The following is a 22849-nucleotide window of genomic DNA, read 5'->3' as shown; positions in this document are numbered from 1 at the left end:
TGTTCCCTGGGGCAGGACACGGGTCCCCGAACATTTTTTTTTTTTTTTTTTTTTTATGGCAATAACTTGCATATAAGCCTTTAAAATCACTTTTGATTTTTCACGTTCGTGTCCCACAGACTTTAATGGTGTTCGGGTATTCTAACAAACTTTTTGCCTGTTCTCGTGTTCTGCTGCGAACCGAACCGGGGGGTGTTCGGCTCATCCCTAATGGTTACATGAAGAAAAAGGCTCTGACTAGACCAAAGAAGAAGTTGAAGCAGAACTCTATTCACCCTGTGCCAACGTTTTTTTTTTTTTTTTTTTTTTTTTTTTTTTTTTTTTTTAAAACCTAAGTTTCTTTTTTTTTCCAAAAGGGACAGTACTGGCATTTTAAGAAGTGTCCCTTGTGAATAGTCAGGGAAAGAGATGAGTGAGGGGGGAAGACTTTGGATTTCAACTAGGGCAGCCAGCACTAGCCCAAGAGACACTTCTCAATAAATGTAGGTACTGTCATTTGTGCTAAATGCTCATGCTTTTCCTCTGGGGATTGGGGGGAGTTTCCATGGACATTTTTCGAGGACTTGAGGTTCTGTGACCCCGGCCTGTAAATGGCAGGATGGCTCACAGAAAATTAGCATATCTGAATTCTACTCAACCCTACTTCTATTTTAACCCATTTGCTTCTACCATTGTAACTACTGTGGTTGTGCTGATGCATACCGTTGCATTTTCTTTGCAAGTGGTGTGGTGTGTTTTTTTTTTTTTTTTTTTTTTTTATATAAAGTTTTTGTGGCTTAATAATGCAGTACGATCAACCTCATTGTCTCTTACAAAGAACAAGCGAGAGACATCCACAGATACAATTTTACAGAGGGATTGTAATCCTCAGAAGGCACAGTTGTGAATGCGTTAAGACTAATGCAGGTGTCAAGCCCAGGTTACCACCTGGCATTCTGTGTTGCTAAGTAAAATGTGAGGGGGGAGTAAATGGTGTTAAGTAGCGAGCCGACCCCAGGGTGGCACAGGGACCTGATCACAGCCCATACTGTTAATTGCACATGGATGATGTGCATAAAACAATGGTGAGAAGACCTGTAAAAGAGGAATGTGAAATGTAGAATTATTTTACATTTTTAGTGCTGGCTGGTGGAAGTAGTTAAAGTGAAAAAACGATATAATACTTAGGAGTAAAAATGTTTAGAGTGGCTAGAAAGCTAACCAGTCACTGCTACATGCTCTGAAATGTTCTTTACTTATTTGAAATCTATTTACTTAACGCAACCTCCTCTCTTGCTGTATAAATTACCCAAAAATTGGGTATTGTGATTGTGTGCACCAAAAATTAAGCCCAACTCCAGCTATGCTGATTCACCTCTTTCTATGTCAACTGTTAAAGTGATTGTAAAGTCTTGTTATTTAAAAAAAAAAACGTTATACTTGCCTGCTCTGAGTAATGGTTTTGCAAAGGGCAGCCTGGATCCTCCTCTTCTTGGGTCTCTTCACTGCTCCTGGCCCCTCCCTCCTGTTGAGTGCCCCCACAGTAAGCAGCTTGCTATGGGGGCACCCAAGCCGAACTGCAGCTGTGTGTGTCCATTCAGACATGGAGCTGTGGTTTGGGGCCCCCCCTCTCTCTTCTGACTGGTTAACTGACTTTGACAGCAGCAGGAGCCAATGGCGCAGCTGCTGCCTCAGCTAATCAGGAGGGAGAGTCCTGGACAGCCGAGGGACTTGTGGACAGAGATGGGGCTCGGGTAAGTATGACGGGGGCTGCTGTACACAGGTTTTTTTTTTTCTTCATGCTTTAGGATAAAAAAAATCTGACTTTGCAACCCCTTTTAAGGTGTCTTAATAGATGGCAAATGTTGTGAATTTTATGCATTATGGTTGAATGTTTTTTCACCATTCTGAACAGTCTTTCTTAAATCCCAATCTTTAGACTGAAGTTGGATGAGCTTGTTAAACTTCTGACCTTGTCATTAGCAAAATATAGAATTGAAGCTGAAGAATGGTTCACTAGTGCACAGAGGACTTCTACCTGAAATCCTTTTGAAACGCATTTCCCTCAGTAATGGTCTAATACCATTCCAGTCCCTTCCCAGGCTGAAATGGCTGATAACCTGAAAGTAGTTTTCACAACTCCTACAAAGGAAAAGTTCAAACAAAATTGTCTTCTGTAACAGGAGGATTAAAGCAGGGCTAAGGTCTGCACTAAAATGTATTTACCCTATCATTCCCACTGCCCTATTGCACAATAAACATGACCATTGTCCAAAAGCTACTCTGGGTTTTAGCTGATCAGATTAAAAAAAGCTGTGTTGATCTTTCTTGTCTGTTCCAGCATCCATGTAAACTTTCAGCCAAGCCAAATGTTTGTTTATGGAGTGCTCAAACAGCACAGGGAATGGATTGCAGTCAGATTGTGGCTGCAAAGCACCCTATGACCACCTTTTCTACTAAACAAAACATGCAGTTCTTTTGTTGAAAGCATCTGATTTTTCAATCAGTAATCTGATTAGATGTGGGAGACTGCTGTATAACTTGGTATAAGTGACTGTGGGGTTGATTTACTTAAGCTGAAGAGTGCAAAATTGAGTGCAGTTCTGCATAGAAACCAATCAGCTTCCGGTGTGGTTTTTGGTTTGGGTTTTTTAATGTTAGAAGCTGATAGGCTACTATGCACAGCTGCACCAGATTTTGCACTCTCCAGTTTTAGTAAATCAATCCCTGTGTGTTTTATGTCTGTCAGGTGGGGTAACTCTGCTGAGGGCAGCTGCCAAAAACCATGCACGAGTTACTGTCCTGTGTGACCCCAGTGACTACAGGAGTATTGCAGAGGAAATGGAGAAATCTGACCAGAAGGACACAACTCTGGAGAGGCGCTGTCAGCTGGCCCTTAAGGTGAGGTGAAAGAAGACCCAATTGGGATCTCCTCTTTTAGTGCACCATACACTATTTTATCTAATTGTACAATTTACTATGTATGTAATTGTCTTTATAGTTTTGGTAAAGCTAGTAGAGGATTGTACAATCAGATTGTATATTGTATTGCCAACTTCAAATGCATTTGCCATGACAACCAAATGTGATCATCGTCCCTTGCCCTTAACTGCAAATCTGGGTCTTGTGTTTGTTTGTTTTTTGTTTTTTTTTTATTGCAATTATTTCTTGCTGTTTGGCATACATGATTATTGTAATGCAGTGTATTGTTATAAATGCTGGTCTCCACAGGCATTTACTCACACAGCACAATACGATGATGCCATATCCGATTACTTCCGTAAGCAATATAGTAAAGGGGTGAGTCATCTTCCACTCCGATATGGAATAAATCCTCACCAGGTTCCAGCTCAGATCTTCACTCGTGGAGCACAGCTGCCCCTCACTGGTAGGTGAATGTTATGCTATTGTATTACACAAAAGGCAAGAGCTATTTAGGTTTGCACCTTCAAAATGATTGTGTGTGTGTGTGTTGTGTTTTTTTTTTTTTTTTTTTGCAATGAATGCAAGCACCCAGGGCATTTTTGTCTTTTATCCACATCATGACTGGTTGAGTACCTATTTGTTCCAAATGGATGTTTATAATCTTTATTGTTTTTTAACGTGTTTTCCCAAGGCATCTTTCAGGACAGCACCTGTGAGATGGTAACTCCTCCCACCAGACCACAGGAAACACCTTCTTTCTCCAGATCTTAAAAGGGAGGCACCTCCCTACCATCATCTGTTTTGAGTTTTTTTTCTCTGGCCCGGAGGGAACATCTATGGAGGGGGGAGCCCATGATCTCTCAGGTGCGCCTGGGGGACAGGGTCTCCTTTCTCCTTTCTCCTTTCTCCTTCTTTCTTCTTCTCTTGTAGGAACTCAGCCCTCCCTGTTTTTACCCAGGCTTTGCAGTGGATCCGGTCGACCCGCTGTACTCCAGCCAAGTGGCGGCTGTGCGTGCAGCGCCACCATGTTTTTGGTGGCCGAGAGGTGTCTCAGCCGCGCCGGAAGTGATCTCACTTAACCACTTAAGTACTAGCCTCGTTTTGGATTTTAGGTGTTTACATGTTTAAAACAGGTTTTTTTTTTTGCTAGAAAATTACTTAGAACCCCCAAACATTATATATTGTTTTTTTTTTTTCTAACACCCTAGAGAATAAAATGGCAGTCAATGCAATACTTTTTATTGTGAAATATAATGTTACGCCAAATTGACACCCAACATGTCACACTTCAAAATTGCGCCCGCTCTTGGAATGGCGTCAAACTTTTACCCTTAAAAATCTCCATAGGCGTTTAAAAAATTCTACAAGTTGCATGTTTTTCGTTTACAGAGGAGGTCTAGGGCTAGAATTATTGCTCTTGCTCTACCGGTCACGGCGACACCTCACATGTGTGGTTTGACCACCGTTTTCATATGCGGTGCGCTACTCGCGTACACTCTACTCACGTATGCGTTCGCTTCTGCGCGCGAGCTCATCGGGACAGGGCGCTTTAAAAAAATCTTCTTTTTTTTTTTTTTCTTATTTATTTTACTTTATTTTATTTTTTCTCTTTTAAAAAAAAAAAAAAATTGGATCACTTTTATGTAAACATCCATTGTAATAGAAAAAAGCATGACAGGTCCTCTTAAATATGAGATCTGGGGTCTAAAAGTCCCAGTGACGGGAGAAGGTACCAACGGGAGAAGGTACCAGTCATCCTAATTGCGCTATTTTGGCCAAAAAGGGCCTGGTTCTCAACCGTTCTGGGAATGGCAACCAAGCCTTGCTGGCATCTACCTCTGACAGGATCTGCTAATCCAAGGTCCAGTAAATCATTCAGAAGTGGCCAGCCTGTCTCTCGCAAACTGGTATCTGAACAGCAGCTCATAAAAAGCAAAGGATTTTCTGACCGTTTAGTTGCGTTACTATCAAGCAGAAAAAGGGTAGCAAGAGTCATCTATACAAAGGTCTATAATTCATGGTGCGATTCATGTGCCCAAGACTTGACCAGTACCGGTCAAGAGTTTTCCTACATAGCATCTGGCAGTAGTCCTACAAGCAAAAACAAAGTCCATTTGAGCCTCTGGAAGAGATGTTCCTCAGATGCCTCACTCTTAAAAACGTGTTTCTGATTGCCATTACCTCAGCACTGGGATCAGTGACATTGTTCTCCCAACCTTCTGTGCTAACCTATCAGGGGAGAAGGAGACCTGTTTTCATATGTTGGATGTCAAAAGGATTTTGTTATGTTACCTAGAAATAACAAATAGTACAATGGAGGGGGGTTGGGACTTTAAATGAGGCGCATTAGTCGCCTCCATCCCGGTATTGCCGACAGGCGTATATAGAAAGGGATTGGGACTTTAAAATGAAGCAGTTGAAATGCGGAGGGTTAAAATAATACATTTATTGATCATAGTAGATATAGTAAAGGAATTTCATATATGTACACATATACAAATAATTGGCATACAAAATGTAAACGTAATCGATGGACAGGTACACACAGTCGAATACATGATTTCACAGAGTAGAGGGTAGTCACAATGGTATTGGTAAAACAAAGCATATAGCCTGTAGATGCCAATGGTGGCATGCCCGGCGACTGACAATGTTGCACACAGGAATAATGTAATCATAATATTGAACAGTGATGGCATCAAGGTACAATGGATAGAGTAGGCATCAAGTATAGCTCGACGCGTTTCGTGGGTGATCTTTTCCACTCATCAGGAGCTGATGCATAGTAATCCTGTAAGATATGTATATGTAATCAACCTCAATCCGTAGGGGAGGAATTGAAAAAATGTTGGAAAAGTTTGGCCCAAAATTACACTTACCAACCCTGACATAGGGCGCAGCGCATGGCGGATGGCACGGAGTAGGCCGGGGGCAGTGGGCCTCGCGGCGGGAGCTGAGGCAGCATGTGGTGTCTGAATGGCATCAGGTAGTGAAGTGACACTATATGAGTAGTGAGATGATCTCCATTGATGGAACATAAATTGTCACAGAGAAAGAAAAAATCTGGGAATGAATATTAGAAAATAGTATATCATTATATATTATAAAAATAGATAAATTAGATTACGTAAAGTAATATGTAAATATTGTACCCAGAAATACTCGTAAATAGAGAGTACTGGTAGCTAGTATAATGAAATATATAATGAAAAAAGTCTGAATAAAGAAGTATTTGTAAAGGCAACAATGTAACATGACTAGTCAGAGAAAAGAGGAGGAATGTCTGGGAAAGAAAAAGACATAATAAAATACTGGAAGTAATATGTGAGTTATAATGTTAAAAGATGAAAGGATTACGTATAATAAAGTATAAATGATATATCCAGGAATGCCTATATGTACAGAGTGTTGGTGAGAAATGTGGTGGAGATCGTGTGGTAAGGGGAATCCAATTAAAGAATGGCTAATGAAAGATCTAAACGTGTGGGTGAGTTGTTAAAAAAGGGGAAGGTGGTATGGAGGGTTGTACAAAGTTAGTGCAAAAAACAAATTGTGACAGTGGGGGATCATGACAGTGAAAGTAGGTGTAGACACAAAGTGCTTACCTGATGCTGCATGTCATGCACAACTAGCAAGGTGGAAACAGCTAGTGTGCAGAAACCAACAGAGGAGACTGGCCGTGTGAGCAGCCCGCTACCACTGGGGGACCTATAAATACATGCCGCCAGCGCCACGTGCGTGAGGCCTGCGGGAGGAGGGGAGCGGCGTCCGCAACTGAGCTAGATGACCGCTCGGTGTTTGGCGCCAGAACGACCCTCCCCCATGGCGATCACGCAGATGGTACTCCAGACGTCAGCGCGGTGACGTCGAAATCAACATCCCGCGCATGACGTAGGGGACGTGGCGCCGATGCGCCGAGGGGCATCCGCCCAGACCTCCCAAAGGGGAGGGGAGGGAGGATCCGCAGGGCGCATCGCAGCTCCCGCATAGAGGACAAACAAACCCCAACACAGAACCATACCAAGCGCACACGCAATTGCGGATCAAAGGCAGAGCGATAAGGATTGGATGGATGGCAGGGAAAAGGAATTATTAATAACAGGGAAGAAAAAAATGTATTATATATATATATAGCGCAACCAGTGCCGGAAATACCATCAAATAGTAACAATATATAGAATAGAAGGAAAATTGCATAATATGTATCAAATATATACATTCCAGAAATTTGGCCCCACATAGGGCATATATTAATTAATTTTTTCTTTCTCTGTGACAATTTATGTTCCATCAATGGAGATCATCTCACTACTCATATAGTGTCACTTCACTACCTGATGCCATTCAGACACCACATGCTGCCTCAGCTCCCGCCGCGAGGCCCACTGCCCCCGGCCTACTCCGTGCCATCCGCCATGCGCTGCGCCCTATGTCAGGGTTGGTAAGTGTAATTTTGGGCCAAACTTTTCCAACATTTTTTCAATTCCTCCCCTACGGATTGAGGTTGATTACATATACATATCTTACAGGATTACTATGCATCAGCTCCTGATGAGTGGAAAAGATCACCCACGAAACGCGTCGAGCTATACTTGATGCCTACTCTATCCATTGTACCTTGATGCCATCACTGTTCAATATTATGATTACATTATTCCTGTGTGCAACATTGTCAGTCGCCGGGCATGCCACCATTGGCATCTACAGGCTATATGCTTTGTTTTACCAATACCATTGTGACTACCCTCTACTCTGTGAAATCATGTATTCGACTGTGTGTACCTGTCCTAGAAATAACAAAGGACTTTAGGAAAAACGGACTCTTTTTTTTTTTTTTTATTTGTTCTTTTTTTCGGGCAACAAGTTGCCAGGCTTCAAAAGGCTCCTTAGCCAGATGGCTGAAATTACCCATTCTGGAGGCTTATTTAAATGCAGGTTTATCTCCACCAGCGTGAATTTGCACACTCCAACCAGAGCACTTGCGGCCACTTGGGCAGAGATCTGGTGCCACCCCTGAACAAATTTGCAAGGCGGCAACATGGTCAAGTTTCCACACCTTCCTCACCTCTGCCAGATATCAGGCATTTTGGCAGGAAGGTCCTGCAGGCTGTTGTCCTGCCCTAAGGGGGTAAGTCTGTTTTCCTCTCAGGTGCTGTCCTGAAAGATCCCTTGGGAAAATTTAAGTAAGACTTCACTTGTAACTTGTTTTCCAGAAGTCTTTCAGGACAGCAACGACCCTCCCTATTAGTTTTATGTACTATGCTGTGACTAACGTATGTGCTTATGTGTTCCAGCCGGAGGTTCTCTTCTACAACTGATGGTAGGGAGGTGCCTCCCTTTTAAGATTTGGAGTAAGGGGTTTCCTGTAGTCCAGTGGGAGGATTCACTGTCTCTCAGGTGCTGTCCTGAAAGACTTCTGGGAAAACAAGTTACCGTTAAGTCTAACTTGAATTTTCCTGATGCACTCACAGTACACGTGATCGTGTTGTTATTAGACAATGCAGATCAAAGATGCCAATCGGAGTGGCTCTGAGCCTTGTGATCACTGTGAACCAATTGCAAGTAGGAACAATTGTCTGTGATCGATTGCCAACTCTTCCCTTCCCCTCAGAATGACTGTGTGAGAGGAAGGAGGGGTGCCACCATCCATCTACTTGACTTGTATAACTGAAGCAACTTGCCTGAAACTTTAACCTACTTTACCCTACTTCTTCCTTTTTTTTTTTTTTTTTTTTTTATTCTGCAGTGATGAATGGATCTCCTGGATTCATTAACCTGTGTGATGCTCTTAACGCCTGGCAGCTGGTTAAGGAGCTGAAGAATGCGCTGGGTCTGCCTGCAGCCACCTCCTTCAAACACGTGAGCCCAGCAGGTAACAGAGCTTAAAATTATATGCTACAAAATCTTATCAAAGTGTAGACTTTTTTAAGCTCAAAAATATATTTGGAATTATTCAATAGAAAAAGAACAGAATAATTTATCCAGACAGTGGCTGCACTAATGACAATAAGTTGCTGCTTGTGGATCATCCACCTGCTGAATGCACAGCTTTGCCATGTTGAATGTAAAGTAAGTTATAAAATCTCTTTAAAGGGGTAGGTGTGTCTAATTAAAAAATAATCAATCCAAAAATAGTCAGTCACTTCTGTGTTAAAATTTTGTTGCTGGAAATCCTGGAGATCTCGTCAATGGTGGGCTCCCATTGTTCCACCAAAACAAACCTCCAAGAAAAATGAGAACAGGATATCCAAGTCTTGCAATAGTGGTGTGTGTGTTTTTTTTTTTTTTTTTTTTTTTTTTTTTTACATTAAATGTACACCTTACAAAAATTAGCAAGACTGCACAGTTTCAAGCATATTGCTCTTGATCAAGCTGCAGTTATTATAATGGCAATAAATTCATTTTTATTATAAACATGTTCTACTTACCTGCTGTATGCAATGTTATTGCACAGAGTGGTCCTGAACTTCCTCTTTTTTGGGGTCCCCCACTGGCACTGTCTGCTTCTCCTCTTGCCACCATAGCAAGCCGTGTTTGGGCTGTTTGTCTATAAATGCACACAGTGTGGCCTTGCCCCATCCCCTGCTTCCTCTCCACAGGATTTAATTGACGGCAGCAGGGGTCAGTGGCTCCTGCTGCTGTCTCTGTACCTGTAAGAGAGCTAAAAGTCAGAGCACTGCTGCAGACAGGCACAGAGCTTGATCAAATTAGGAGCCAGACAAGTATTTAAGGGGGGGCGCGATCTGGTGAAAGGTGTGGTGTGTGTGTGTGGTTTTTTTTTTTTTTTTTTTTTTTTTTTTTTTGTGTTTCCTTAATTCCAGAGAACACATCTAGGTAAAAAAAACAAAAAAAAAACCTCCATGCCTTTTAAAACAAAATTAATCACGACCCATGTAACCGAGCACTTTGAAATGCATCAAGGCGTTAACACACTGCTATTACTGTTGTGATTTATCATTGTCCTACTGTTCTTCAGACTGTGTGGACCTGTTTAAGTGGATGCCTATGCTCTGAAGGATGACTATACTCAATGCTGTGTTCACCAGTGACGTAGCTGATTCAAGCTCTTAACTGCAACACTTGTGGTGTATGGTGTGCCCAGTCCTGTGCTTGGGGGGCCACTGACCATATTTTGCTCTGCGGTGGAATATCTTGAAAGGATACTTTCAGTGTGCTGTTCTGCAACAAGCACACAGTCTGGTGAGAGAGGTCCACTTGTATGCCTTTTCAGGGTTTGAAAAAATTTAGTCTCCTAATGGGGAGAATAAATCCCTCCAAATCCTCAAAGCCTCTGGCTATAGGTTACAGCCCTGCACCACTAATAGATGGTTCAGTCAACCTGGTTTACACTTACCTATGTCTTTTTGGATTCTGATACTTTCTGCTTTCCACAACCAGGAGCTGCTGTAGGTGTTCCACTGACCGAGGAAGAGGCACAAGTGTGTATGGTACAGGATCTGTTTTCATCACTAACCCCTTTAGCAACTGCATATGCTAGAGCAAGAGGTAACGTCACTTGTATTCATTTTGAACAAATTACTTTACAAATCACACATGACTCATCAGTTGAGGTTTTCTATTGGTTCCTAGGTTCTGATAGGATGTCCTCTTTTGGGGACTTTATTGCCATTTCGGATATCTGTGATGTTCCGACTGCAAAAATAATATCCCGTGAGGTAAGGGCATTACAGGTCTATTGCGAAAAACCATGCTTGATGCAATGAAATGTGTTATCCTGTTACACTTTATGCCTATGCTAATAAACTTATCAACATTTTATACAATTTGTAACAAATGTGCAGTGAAACGGGCTAATGGCACTGTTGTGTTTGTGCTAGGTGTCTGATGGTATTGTGGCTCCTGGCTATGACGAAGAGGCATTGAAAATTTTGTCTAAAAAGAAGAATGGAAGTTATTGTGTGTTGCAGGTGATTTGTTTTTTTTTGTTTTTTTTCTTCTGAATCGTGGAAATTCTTTTTTATAAAAATTGGCATGTCTTTCCTTTTTTGAATATAAAAAAAGCATTCATAAACCATCCTGGACCCTAAACAGCCATAGGATGTTTTGTTGCTTTGATGTCATTTCTGGTCCCTTCTATACTTGTGCACATTTTCTTTCTCCTGCCATTTTTTTTCCCTTTTAACAGTATAACAAAGTTTCTATTTCAAGTTATGGTACAACTATTCTCTCCCCTCCCCCCCCCCCCCCCCCCCCCCCCCCCCTTCTTTTTTTTTTTTTTTGTGTGTATTATGGTGTGGTTTTGTTTACTAGGGTTATAATGACCATATCTACTTTTCAGATGGACCCAACTTATGAGTCCGAAAGCACTGAAATTCGGAGTATTTTTGGCCTGCAGTTAGAGCAGAAAAAAAATGATGCGGTTGTAGATGCCTCCCTATTTAGCAATATTGTGACCACAAAGAAAGAGGTATGCCTTAAGACTGATTTAACATTTATAGTGTGAGCAGTGTCACTAATATCTAGAATAATTAATGTGTTGGCTTTGCTTTTTAGCTTCCTGAGTCGGCAACAAGAGACCTAATTGTTGCAACAATCGCACTGAAATACACTCAGTCCAACTCGGTGTGCTATTCCAAGGATGGGCAGGTAACTGTTGGCTGGTAGAAGGATTTGTTGTCAGATTCGGGCCTTTTCTTTTAAGACCATGTACATTATACATAATCTGGCATTTTGGAGTTGACCAAGATAAGGGCTAATGCTGGCCATTGCGGTAACAATATGTTTGCTACAACTAGCATTTTGGTGCAACAAGGAACTTCTTCCTCCTTTTTTTTTTTTTTTTTTTTTTTTTTTTTTTTTTTCTTTCTTTTTCTAATTGAAGCTATCAAAATCAATTTAAATGCTATAATATTCTAAATGCTAAGAATTGTCCTTCTCTGTTAGGTGGTGGGTATGGGGGCCGGGCAGCAGTCTCGCATACATTGTACCCGGCTGGCTGGAGACAAAGCTGATAACTGGTGGCTGAGGCACCACCCACGTGTTCTTGGCATGAAGTTTAAGGCTGGTGTGAAGCGAGCAGAGATCTCAAATGCCATTGATCAGTATGTGAGTGGCACCTTAGAAAAGGCAAGTATACAAACCTGAAGTGTCTGTACAACACGTACTGGATTATTTAGATGACTGTTTGTAAAAAAAAAATTACAATGTGGTTTACGATGTGCATTTCATATTTTCATGTTATGTTTACTGTTCACAGGAGGAGCTGGAACAATGGAAAGCCCTGTTTGAACATCCCCCTGAACTGCTCACTCCTGAAGATAAAAAACAATGGATCTCTACCTTTACTGGGGTCTGCTTGAGCTCTGATGCTTTTTTCCCCTTTAGAGACAATGTAGAGAGAGCCAGTAAGGTAACCATAATATTGGGCATGTTTAGTCTTTATACCATATAATGGGCAAGGGCTCATCTTGTATCTGTGCCTTTCTACATTGTAGCACACTAATTTGACAGCAAAGATCAGAACATTGAGCAAAAGTGTAAAGCTTTTTATACTGCTGAGTCTGATAGAAAGTTTACCTCTCTTTGTACAAATGCAGTATTGGAAAGTGAGAAAGTCTGGTTGCTAAAAATCTGTAGTGGCCAACTCTGTAAATCTAGTGAGCTTCAAGTGCGGCCCTTGACATATTTGGGCCACACAATAAAGGTTTGTAAAATTTATCTTATGAATGTAATAATGAGCGCCACCTTTTTATTTTGGACAAACCAGTGTTTGGATGAGGTGAGTTTTGCTGCAGGAGCTGCGCATATATACATATATTTTTATTTATTTATTTTTTTTTAAAGGTGCCAGGCAGCATTTTTAGGTAAATGCACAACTTCAGCTGCCATGCGCTACTTATAGTTAAAGGAGAAAAAGTGCCCTTTTCCTTTTTTAAATTTTTGCATATTTTGCGTCTCTTTTTAGAGGTAGCTAACATTCTAGGTGAATAAAAATGGTTAACAATAGCAACTTTTGCAGTTGCAAAGATAATTATTTACCTTCATGCATTCTATGCACAAAGGTAAAAAACCTGTGTGCAGCAGCTCTCCCGGGTCTCTTCCTAATTAGCTGAGACAGCAGCCAAAGCCATTGGCTCCCACTTCTGTCAATCACAGCCAGTGAGCCAATGAGGGGATGGGGCCAATGCCACACCCCCGGTGTGTGAATGGACACAGCAGTAGCTGCTCCTATAGCAAGCTGCTTTCTATGGGGCACTCAGCAGGAGGGAGGGGCCAAGAGCGCTGGTTGGGGACCAGAGAAAAGAAGGATCTGGGCTGCTTTGCACAAAAGCACTGCGCAGCGCAGGCAAGTATGATGTGTTATATTAAAAAAAAAAATCTGCCTTTTTAATCTAATTTTAACACTAATTGCACACTTGTCACTTCAATTTATTACATTCAGATGAAAGGCTTTGATTTGACTTCCATCCCATTTAAAGTGTGTGTGTGAAGGGGCAGTATTATCAAACCCTGCATAGTCCTGATCTGAAGCTTATGACTTTTACATGTATACTAGGGTGCTGACAGCTGAATTCCTGGCAGTTTTATGATGGCTGATATTTTAAAGGCACTGGCACTATGTGTTTCACCTTGTGCTCCAGACCTGGAGTACAGTGGGCTGCACACTAGGTACTGGGCACCAGGGCTATAATGAATATAAATTTTGCTTTCAAGAGACTCTCACTAGATGATTCTTGTTTATATAATGTTAAAAGCTAGCATTTTCAAATAGAGAATTCAGCAACCTCTTTCACAATCCTGGCAACATCCCTGAATTATTTTGCTCTCCCATATAAACGGAGCTTTAGTTGACTGACGTTATAGAACAAATGCAATTAAATGTGACTAGATGCTATTGGTAGTAAAAAAAAAAAAAATTCTAAAAGCTGTGCCACTGCCTGCACCATAGATCTTCACGCTCTTGAAGAGCTACAATGAACGAAAATTCTTCTGTCACTGGCACACTTCTAAGAGAATAAGATTGCCAGTCCTCAACACTGGTTCTGTCTGTCAGCCCCTATATCCACACAGTACAGTAATAAAGTGGGGTCTAGTGGATGGCACCATATATCTCAGTTGGGGACTAAGCCTCTTCACGCACTAATGGGAAACTTTTGGACACAGGTTTTTCCCCAGTCGTTTTCCAGGACAGCCCTTGAGAGATGGAGTCCCTCCCATCGCCACAGGAAACACGTTGCCACAGTTCAAAAGGCGGTCCCTGGCCAGTCATTTTGTGTTTCCTCTGTCGGAGGAACATGGTGCTGACTGGGTCTTATTCGCGGCTCCAGTGAAGTCTTACTGTGTTTTTTTTTTCTTTGTGCTTGGGTACCGTCCAGCACAACAGGAGCAGACCGGTTACCCCCCCCTCCTTCCAGTACCGAGGTGTGCCAGTGGCAGAGTGACACAGGTTTCCCCCAGGATCTGTGCAGGTGGATTTGTCCATCTCAGCTACTTGCTGCGATCACGGTGGGGGCCGGAGACGCCCTTTGCGTCATTTCCAGCGGAGTCGTGTCATCACTGTGCGCCGAGGGTTCCGGGTCTCCAGGGTGCAAGGAGGAGGGGAGAAGCCCAGGCTGGGCCTACTAATCCCGTCCAGCAATACCGGACTAGCGGCGGGATACGGAGCAGGAAGGGGGGGACCATGGAGGCGAATTCCCAGGACACTTCGGCGGATGCAGGCACCAGCCAAACCCAGGTATGCTGTACTGTGGTTTTTTATGTTGATAGTTGTAGGGCTGGGACTAGTATACTCCATTGTGGTAGATACCTCACTGTCCTGGGAATATGCAGTAGTGGTGGTTGCAGCATGGGTGTTTTAAAGAGGGTAAAGGGTTGATGCTAAGATCATCTATTTTTATTTACAGGCTAAGGAGGCTCCAAGGGAAGACCAGTCAGGCCACAAAAAGTGCTCTAACTGTGGGAACAAGTTATCCTCAGGCTCTAACAAAGCTTTATGCAGACGGTGTATTGCAGGCTTACTAAAATCAGAGGCAGACTCTCCTTTGGCTAAATTCCTTAGCTCCTTTAAAGATGAAATGGCGTCAACCTTTAACATGTCTGCTTCCAACAGTAGTGCAGCTGTGATTCCCTCTTCACCAGGCCCTACAACATCCAGCTCCGGGGAGCCCCGTAGAGTCAGGGAGCATAGCCCCATGTTAGTTAGGCCTGAATCTTCTGACTCAAACTCGGACCAGGATGAGGATCATAATAAGTAGCTAACAAAGCTGCAAAATACAAGCTGTCCCTTGAGGAAGTGGACGAGCTGTTGAGTGCTATTGATGAGGAAGAAGTTTAGTTGTCCAGGCATAAGATGTATGAGGCCCTGGGGGGAAAAAAAGGCGAAAGTATTCCCTATACAAAGCGTACTTTCTGACCTTGTCTGTAAGGAGTGGGCCGAGCCGGATAAGAAAGCTTTCTTTCCAAACTCTCTTAAAAAAAGGTTCCCCTTTTGATGAGAACCCAGAGGAAGTCTTGAATAAAAATCCAAAACTAGATACTCCCTGTCCAAAGTGTTGAAACAGTCTGACCTTGCCTTCGAGGATATGGGACATTTAAAGGACCCAATGGACAGGAAAAAGGACGTTGTCTTAAAAAGGGCCTGGGATGCATCAATGGCAGGCCTGGAGCCAGCTCTAGCCACTTCTTGTGTAGCTAGAAATCTTGAGTTCTGGTTGTCACAACTACAAGAACACCTAGAGGCAGGCACTCCTAGAGGGGAGCTCTTAAAAACTTTCCCTATGCTTTTCAAAGTTTCATGTCTGACGTTCAGCTGATTCCGTTAAATTTGCGGCTAAAACTGCGGCACTTTCAGTCACAGCCAGAAGGTCAGTCTGGATGAAAACTTGGGGGGAGACACAGCGTCCAAGACACGCCTGTGCAGTGTCCCCTTTACTGGAGACTTAGTCTTCGGCCCTGAATTAAATACTGCCTTAGAAAGGACGGCGGATAAAAAAACTTTCCCCACTAAAAAAAACTTTCAAAAGAAGTTTTTTTCGTCCTTTAAAAGAACCCTCAAAAACAGAGGGAGTTCAAACCCAAAAAGCACTGGACAGGGAAAAATGGAAAAGGGGGTATACTTTTTAACCGCCCCAGTCAGAACTCCAAACCCCAGTGACCTCAAGGTTCCGGTGGGTGGGAGGAAGACTAAAAAATTTTCTCCCCTGGTGGGAAAAGAGAACCTCAAACGAGTTTGTTTTAAACCTAATAAAAAGGTTATGCGCTGGAATTTCAGAGCGACCCACCCTGAAAATTTCTAGTGACAAAACTTCCAAGACACTCGAAAGGCTAGGGCCTTACCATTACTATTAGGGGAAATGGTGGCTCAAGAGGTATTGACACTAGTCCCTATTCAGGAACAGGGGGACGTTTTTTTACTCTCACCTCTTTGTGGTAAAAAAAACGTAAGGGAAGTTCAGATTTATCATGAACCTCCGATACAAAAGATTTCGGATGAAGTCCATTTACTCAATAAGGAATTTTCTCCAAAAAGAGGTGTTTATGGCTACCCTGGATTTAAGGGGTGCCTATCTGCATATCCCACTAAGGAAGGAATGCCAGAAATTTCTTCGTATGGCGATTCAGATAAACACCAAAGTTTATCACTTTCCGTGCAGAGCACTTCCCTTCGGACAGTCGTCCTGTCCGAGAATTTTTTCCAAGATTCTCGGAGAAGCACGTTGAGACTTCAGTCAGTCTCAATCATTCCGTATCTAGACGACTTGCTCCTCATGGCCCATTCGGAGAAACAACTTTGTCAGGACTTAGTTAACACAACTCAGTCTGAGTCAATTGGGGTGGATAATCAGTTTGGAAAAGTCCAAAACTACCCCAACACAGAATATTCTATATTTGGGCTACAAGATCCTGAAGCAGAGGATGTCTTTTCTTCAAACCAGCACCAAATGTACAGTGAGGGAGGTGATGTCAGCTTTAGGACTTATGACAGCAGCAGTTCTGGCCATACAATGGGCCAGGTTCCACCAAAGACCTTCAGAGGTTTTTGTTGGAGCAGTTAATGGACAAAGATCTGGAAGAATACGTATCGATCCCCACCAAAATAAAATGTTCCCTCTGGTGGTGGAAGGACACAGAAAATTTAAACAAAGGGTACTCTGGGTTTTGCCTTTTACCTCCACACTGACCAGGGATGCGAGCAGTTGGGGAGCCCATCTCAACTCATGCTGGGCCCAGGGCAGGTGGATGCCAGAGGAGAAACAATTCTCTTGCAATTGGAAGGAACTAATAGCTATGCTCAGAGCCCTACTAGCATTTCAGGACACAGTACAAGGTCCCCATCTACAAGTCCGCTCAGACAATATGACGGCAGTAGCCTATATAAACAAGCAGGAAGGCACCAGAAGTCCTTGGCTAATGTTGGTAGCCACGTACATATTTCAGTGGGCAGAATCCAATCTAGAATCCATCTCTGCAATACACCTGAAGAGGGAGCAGAACAGCACTGCAGACTTCTTGAGTCGACAACTAGTTTCAAATCAAGAGTGGTCTCTGCACCCGGAAGTTTTCGACCACATAGCAGCTCACTGGGGGAAACCAGAAGTGGACCTATTTGCAAACCAAGTGAATGCAAAATTTCCCAGTTTGTTTGCTATGCCCAGGAGATCAACCCTTGGCGGTAGACTCCTTACAGACCCCCTGGACCTTCAACTTAGCCTATGCATTTCCACCACTTTACCTCATCCTGAGAGTTCTAGCAAAGTTTCTAGCAGAAAAAATGTGTTTAATCCTTGTGGCACCATTTTGGCTCAAGAGGCCATGGTTCACAACTTTACTATAGTTGACAGACCAGCCTCCTCTGAGGCTTCCTTTCAGACAAAATCTCCTGTCACAGGGACCTCTCTTACATCTGCAAGTAGCCATGTTGAAGCTTTCAGCGTGGTTACTGAGGAAGAAATTCTGAGGCGCAAAGGCCTAACAGAAAGTTGTTCAGACCTTACTACAGAGCTGGAAAATGATCACCCGGGCTATTTATAGAGAGGTTTGGAGGAACTTTAACATCTGGTTGGATGGCCAGGGTGAGGTAAACAAGGATACAGCAAATATCCTACAGTTTCTCCAAGAAGGGATAGACCGGGGGTTAACTCCTAGTACTATTAAAGTTCAGATAGCTGCCTTAAGTGTGTACCTAGAGAAACGATTACAGGAAGATTCCCTTATCGCTAGGTTCTGTAAGGCAATCACTAGACACAAACCGGTCATAGTTAAAATAATTCCAACCTGGGACCTATCGATCGTCCTCGGGGCCTTTTTGGGGACACAGTTTGAACCTCGGAGGCCTATTTAAGACGGTGCTCCTCATGGTAATCGCTTCAGCCCGTAGGGTCAGTGAGATTCAAGCTCTTTCCATTCGAGAGCCCTTCCTTCAGATTTTTGAGGGCAGTCATCCTAAAGACAGACCCTGGGTTTTTAACAAAGGTGGTATCTAAGTTTCATAAGTCACAAGATATTGTCCTCGCTTCATTCTGTCAGAACGCCTCAAACGAAAAAGAGAAGCAATTTCATTTACTAGATGTGAGGCGGTGTATCCTAGAGTACCTAGAGACAACCAAACCATTTAGAATTGCAGGTTTACCTTTTTTTTTTTTTTTTTTGTTTTTTGTTTTTTGTTTTTGTTATTTTTCTGGACAACATAAGGGACAAAAAGCTTCTAAGGTCACTATAGCTAGGTGGATTAGGCTAGCTATTGCAGAAGGTTATAGAACCATAGAGATCCTCCTGGGGGTAATAAAGCCCACTCCACAAGAGTACTCTCGGCATCCTGGGCAGAAAGAGCTGGTGCCACCCCAGAGCAAATAAGTAAAGCAGCCACATGGTTAAGCTTCTCCACCTTTACAAGGCATTATCGACTAGACTTAATGTCCAGTCAGGGTCAGGTTTTGGGAGGAAAGTCCTCCAAGCCGTGGCTCTCACCCCCCCCCCCTTCTCTCTCTCAAGGGCTGTCCTGTAAGATGACTGGGGAAAACCGGAGTTAGACTTACTGGTAACTCCTTTTTTCTAGTAGTCTTCCAGGACAGTACGATCCCGTCCTTGAATTATGTTGGTGAATTAATGTTGTTACCCGTTTTATGGTTATGTTATTCAGCTCCATCCGTCGGTTCTTGGTAAATGACTGACCAGGGACCTGAGGGACCGCCTTTTGAACTGTGGCAACGTGTTTCCTGTGGCGATGGGACTCCCATCTCTCAAGGGCTGTCCTGGAAGACCACTGGAAAAGGAGTTGCCGGTAACTAACTCCGGTTTTTTTAGGCAGTTACAAGCGTAAAGTATAACTAAAGGCAAAATTTTATAATTTGTATTTATTTTTCTTGGATAGAGTGCAGAGGGAGTAGAACGCTTGTCAGTTTTTATTGCTGTCTGTGTCCTCGTTTGGTGAGGATTTTTTTTTTTTTTTTATATATAATTGTATTATATTCGACTTCTTAATATAACATGGCTTTAAATGAATATTTATTTTCTGCCTTTATCGGCACCTTTAGTGAAAGAAAAGCTCAAGAAAAATGCATCCCGTTTTTGTTTTAAAAATCTTGCTTGCTGCATTTTTGGTCATTTCAAAAAACACACCTCCCCGTTGAAATGCATTAGGAACCCATTAGTGCACCCGTGTTACGTTTTTGATGTGGTTTTTGAGTCGCATGACTATGAAAAGCACGCTAGCAATACATCCATTTTCGGTGCCATTATCTGCACCTGTTTCGCTATCAGCAAAATGCCAAAACAACCATTTTCGGCCACTAACCTTTCGGTGCATATCTTTAAAAAATAAAAAATCCCATGTTTTTTATTTTTTTGTCCCCAGAAAAGTAATAGTGGGGAAATCCAATGGGAACACTAGTTCTGGTGACCTGGGGGGGGGGGGGGGGGGCAAGGAATTCCCTCAATTTGCAGGGATTTCTTCTCAGTTCCTCTTTTTCTATTGGACAAAAAGTGAAGGGAAATCTCTGCAATGGGACATAGATGGCGAAAAAATACCTGACCGCTTATAATCCTTCCTCCGCTCTATCCAAAATTTTCGGCCTATAATTCTACTTTTAAGATCCACATGGATGGCAGGACAGGTTTGTAATAACCCTTTTGTTTATAGGCAGAAAATACACCTAGCTTGTGGAGGACATCCTCAGTTCCAGTGACAGTGGTTACAGAAACAGGAAGTGTGGGAGCTCTTGTCCGTAGAGACATAGACTGCAATAAAAACCTGTAGCTTGGGAAGGGTTTATCTGTTCCAATGACGGTGATATTCAAAGTCAGGAGCACTCCACAATAGGGACTTGGATAGCAATCTTCATTTTTGGAGTGGGGAAGGTTTATAACATTATTTTTTTAAATAAGATATGTATGTGTGTGTATGTGTTTAGCCTTAGAAAGCTGCTCCATGCAATAGTGCATTTATTTATCTTTTCCTTTTTTTTTTTTCCCTCCAGAGTGGGGTTCAGTACATAGCTGCTCCATCAGGCTCTGCGGCTGACAAAGTTGTAATTGAGGCATGCAATGAGCTGGGCATCGTGTTGGCACACACAAACCTGCGACTTTTCCACCACTAACCTTCCAAAAATAACTTCTTTATACTGTAACAATAAAAATTTTGTGGGGCACTTTAACCGTTTGTGTGTTTGTCTACAATTCATTATTTTATTTTTTTTACAAATTTACAACTTCTAGTTACACAGCAGTAAGAAGAGCCCAACAATATTGCAATATCAAATGTATTTTATATTAGAACATGTATAGATATATTGAACACATTATACTATAGACCTCATTATAGCTTATTGTCCCTAATTTCAATCCAAAACACATTTGTTTGGTCACCACATGAACAAATTGGCTCCTTTATACTGCTTCGTCTCACTCTCCAGCCCTGCTATACAGGGACTGCATACAGCTGATACCAGGTCATACTTGGTACTGACCCAAAACTTTTCTTAGATCCTGATCTAGAACAAGCATTTAACTGGCGAAATTGGAATTTCCTTATCCAATTCCCTGTACCAGGTCAGAAACAAAGAATGAAAGGTTTTGGTTATACAGCTAGGCAACATTTTCATCTGCTTTAGTTTCTTAATACAGGCTTTCTTTAAGGGAATCTGTACTTAAATTAACGAAGAATAACAGTTGTCTGGATGGCTACAACCAAGTTGCATTTCTGGAACAAGCATACGGCTTAGAAAGTCAGAAAGAAATCCCTACTCTTGATCTTCATTATAGGTCCAGTCTGGGGGGGGGGGGAAATCTTTGGCCAAAGCTAGGTTGAGTGGTTCCTGGGTAAGGCAAACTCCACCCCCCCCCCCCCCCCCCCCGGTCCCTCTTTGTTCTTTGAGGGACAGGCATGTATGTGTGTGTGTGATTTATATATATATATAATTTTAGAGAGAATATATCTATATTGTATATCTATCACACACACCAATTTTATATTGTCAGAAGTGTTGTGGTGCCTACCTTTACACGCACATGAACTTTAATGGCATCCCAGTTTTAGTCCGTAGAGTTCAATATTGAGTCGGCCCACCCTTTGCAGCAAGGCTGCCCACAAGGTTTAGGCGTGTCTATGGGAATGTTTGACCATTCTTCCAGAAGCGAATTTGTGAGGTCAGGCACTGATGGATGAGAAGGCATGGCTCACAGGCTCTGCTCTAATTCATCCCAAATTTGTTCTATCGGATTGAGGTCATAAATCTATGCAGGCCAGTCAAGCTCATTCATGTTTTTATGGACCTTGTTTGGTGCAGAGGGGATTATGGTGTGAGGTTGTTTTTCAGGGGTTGGGCTTGGCCCCTTAGTTCCAGTGATGCTGACGCCATAAGCGTTTTCATACCAAGGCAAGGGGAGCCATCCCTGCTGAGAGTAAATACTGCTAGCAGCTGTGGCCTCTGCCAAAAATTGCATGCTGGTTGTACCTGAGTCGTCATACGACTTGGGTACAGTCTGTCCATAGATTGATCGAATCTTGTCCAGGCCCTGCTGAACCGGCTGAGATTCAAACCAGCTATGGCAAGCTTAAGGGTAACTTGGGAATCCGTATGCCTATTGACAGTGACTTTAACTATAGACTTAGAGCCTATGAGGGGTCCTCTTGGCTTTGACCTGAAACACCCACATCTTTGTTTTGTGTCTGTTGTGGGAATGCCACACTTAGCATTGTTCCAGAGTCCTAGTAACACGGTTTTGCAGTATTGCCAGTGTGAACACATGAAACATCTTCAAGGATCCCTCCCGCTCTGTGTAGCAACTGGTTGAGCAACCAAAGATTTCAGTCAGTAAGACTCTGTTCTCTTTTGGGGTGAGTTAAAATGGTGATCCTCTTTTTGGAACACTTTACCTTTTAGGAGTACAAAATTGAATGTCAGCCTCCTGTTTCTTTACCAACTCCATTATTTCATAGAGAAGGAATTCTGTCAAATGACATTTTAAGGAGCTGTATAAGAGTAGGATGAGATAGTAAGCCTCTTACAAACCGGTCATCAGAGTCCACTGCAGAAGGAGGTATAGCAATATGATAAACACTAAATGACAAGAATAGCTAAACGATTAATAAAAGTGCAAATATATATATCTAGATAGATAGATATATATATATATATAATTTTTTTTTTTTTTTACATACTATATTCTGCAACCATTGGCTCATGATCAGATAGTACCTATACGTAGTCCATTGCACTTGCTCCCTCAAGGGTGTCTTGATTTAGGCAGATTAACTCTGTAGATGGGGACTGCAGATTTTCAGTTACACACTGTTGCTTCCCTTCTGAATAGGACCACTCCCTTAGATGTTGCAGTGTGCTCTATTCTTCAAAACATTCTTCTCCTTGTGGTACAGGGACATTACCAGAAAACGCTGCATGTAAATCCTGTGCTAACATGTTTAAGTTTGGATAAAGTAGCGCATGCATTGTCACAATGGTGTTCTTAGACATGTGCGGTTCGTTTC

The 22849-nt window shown here is 42.4% G+C and overlaps 1 protein-coding gene across 1 annotated transcript in view; it reads left to right on the top strand.

Annotated features, from left to right (window-relative positions):
- The window catches only part of ATIC (5-aminoimidazole-4-carboxamide ribonucleotide formyltransferase/IMP cyclohydrolase), a 58052-nt gene extending 37536 nt beyond the window's left edge, over positions 1-20516 (top strand). The window contains exons 6-16 of the mRNA XM_073633699.1: positions 2729-2880; positions 3211-3367; positions 8651-8776; positions 10303-10410; positions 10495-10580; positions 10743-10832; positions 11204-11332; positions 11419-11511; positions 11809-11991; positions 12122-12274; positions 20340-20516. Coding sequence (XP_073489800.1) covers positions 2729-2880; positions 3211-3367; positions 8651-8776; positions 10303-10410; positions 10495-10580; positions 10743-10832; positions 11204-11332; positions 11419-11511; positions 11809-11991; positions 12122-12274; positions 20340-20459 — 1397 coding nt within the window. The 3' untranslated portion in view covers positions 20460-20516. The remainder of the gene's footprint in view (positions 1-2728; positions 2881-3210; positions 3368-8650; positions 8777-10302; positions 10411-10494; positions 10581-10742; positions 10833-11203; positions 11333-11418; positions 11512-11808; positions 11992-12121; positions 12275-20339) is intronic.
- The last annotated feature ends 2333 nt before the right edge of the window (positions 20517-22849 follow it).

The sequence above is a fragment of the Aquarana catesbeiana genome, linkage group LG06 (genome assembly GCF_042186555.1).
Source record: "Aquarana catesbeiana isolate 2022-GZ linkage group LG06, ASM4218655v1, whole genome shotgun sequence".
In the NCBI taxonomy this organism is placed as follows: domain Eukaryota; kingdom Metazoa; phylum Chordata; class Amphibia; order Anura; family Ranidae; genus Aquarana; species Aquarana catesbeiana.
Note: the sequence above shows the minus strand (reverse complement) of the source record. Positions and strands in the feature narration are given on the sequence as shown.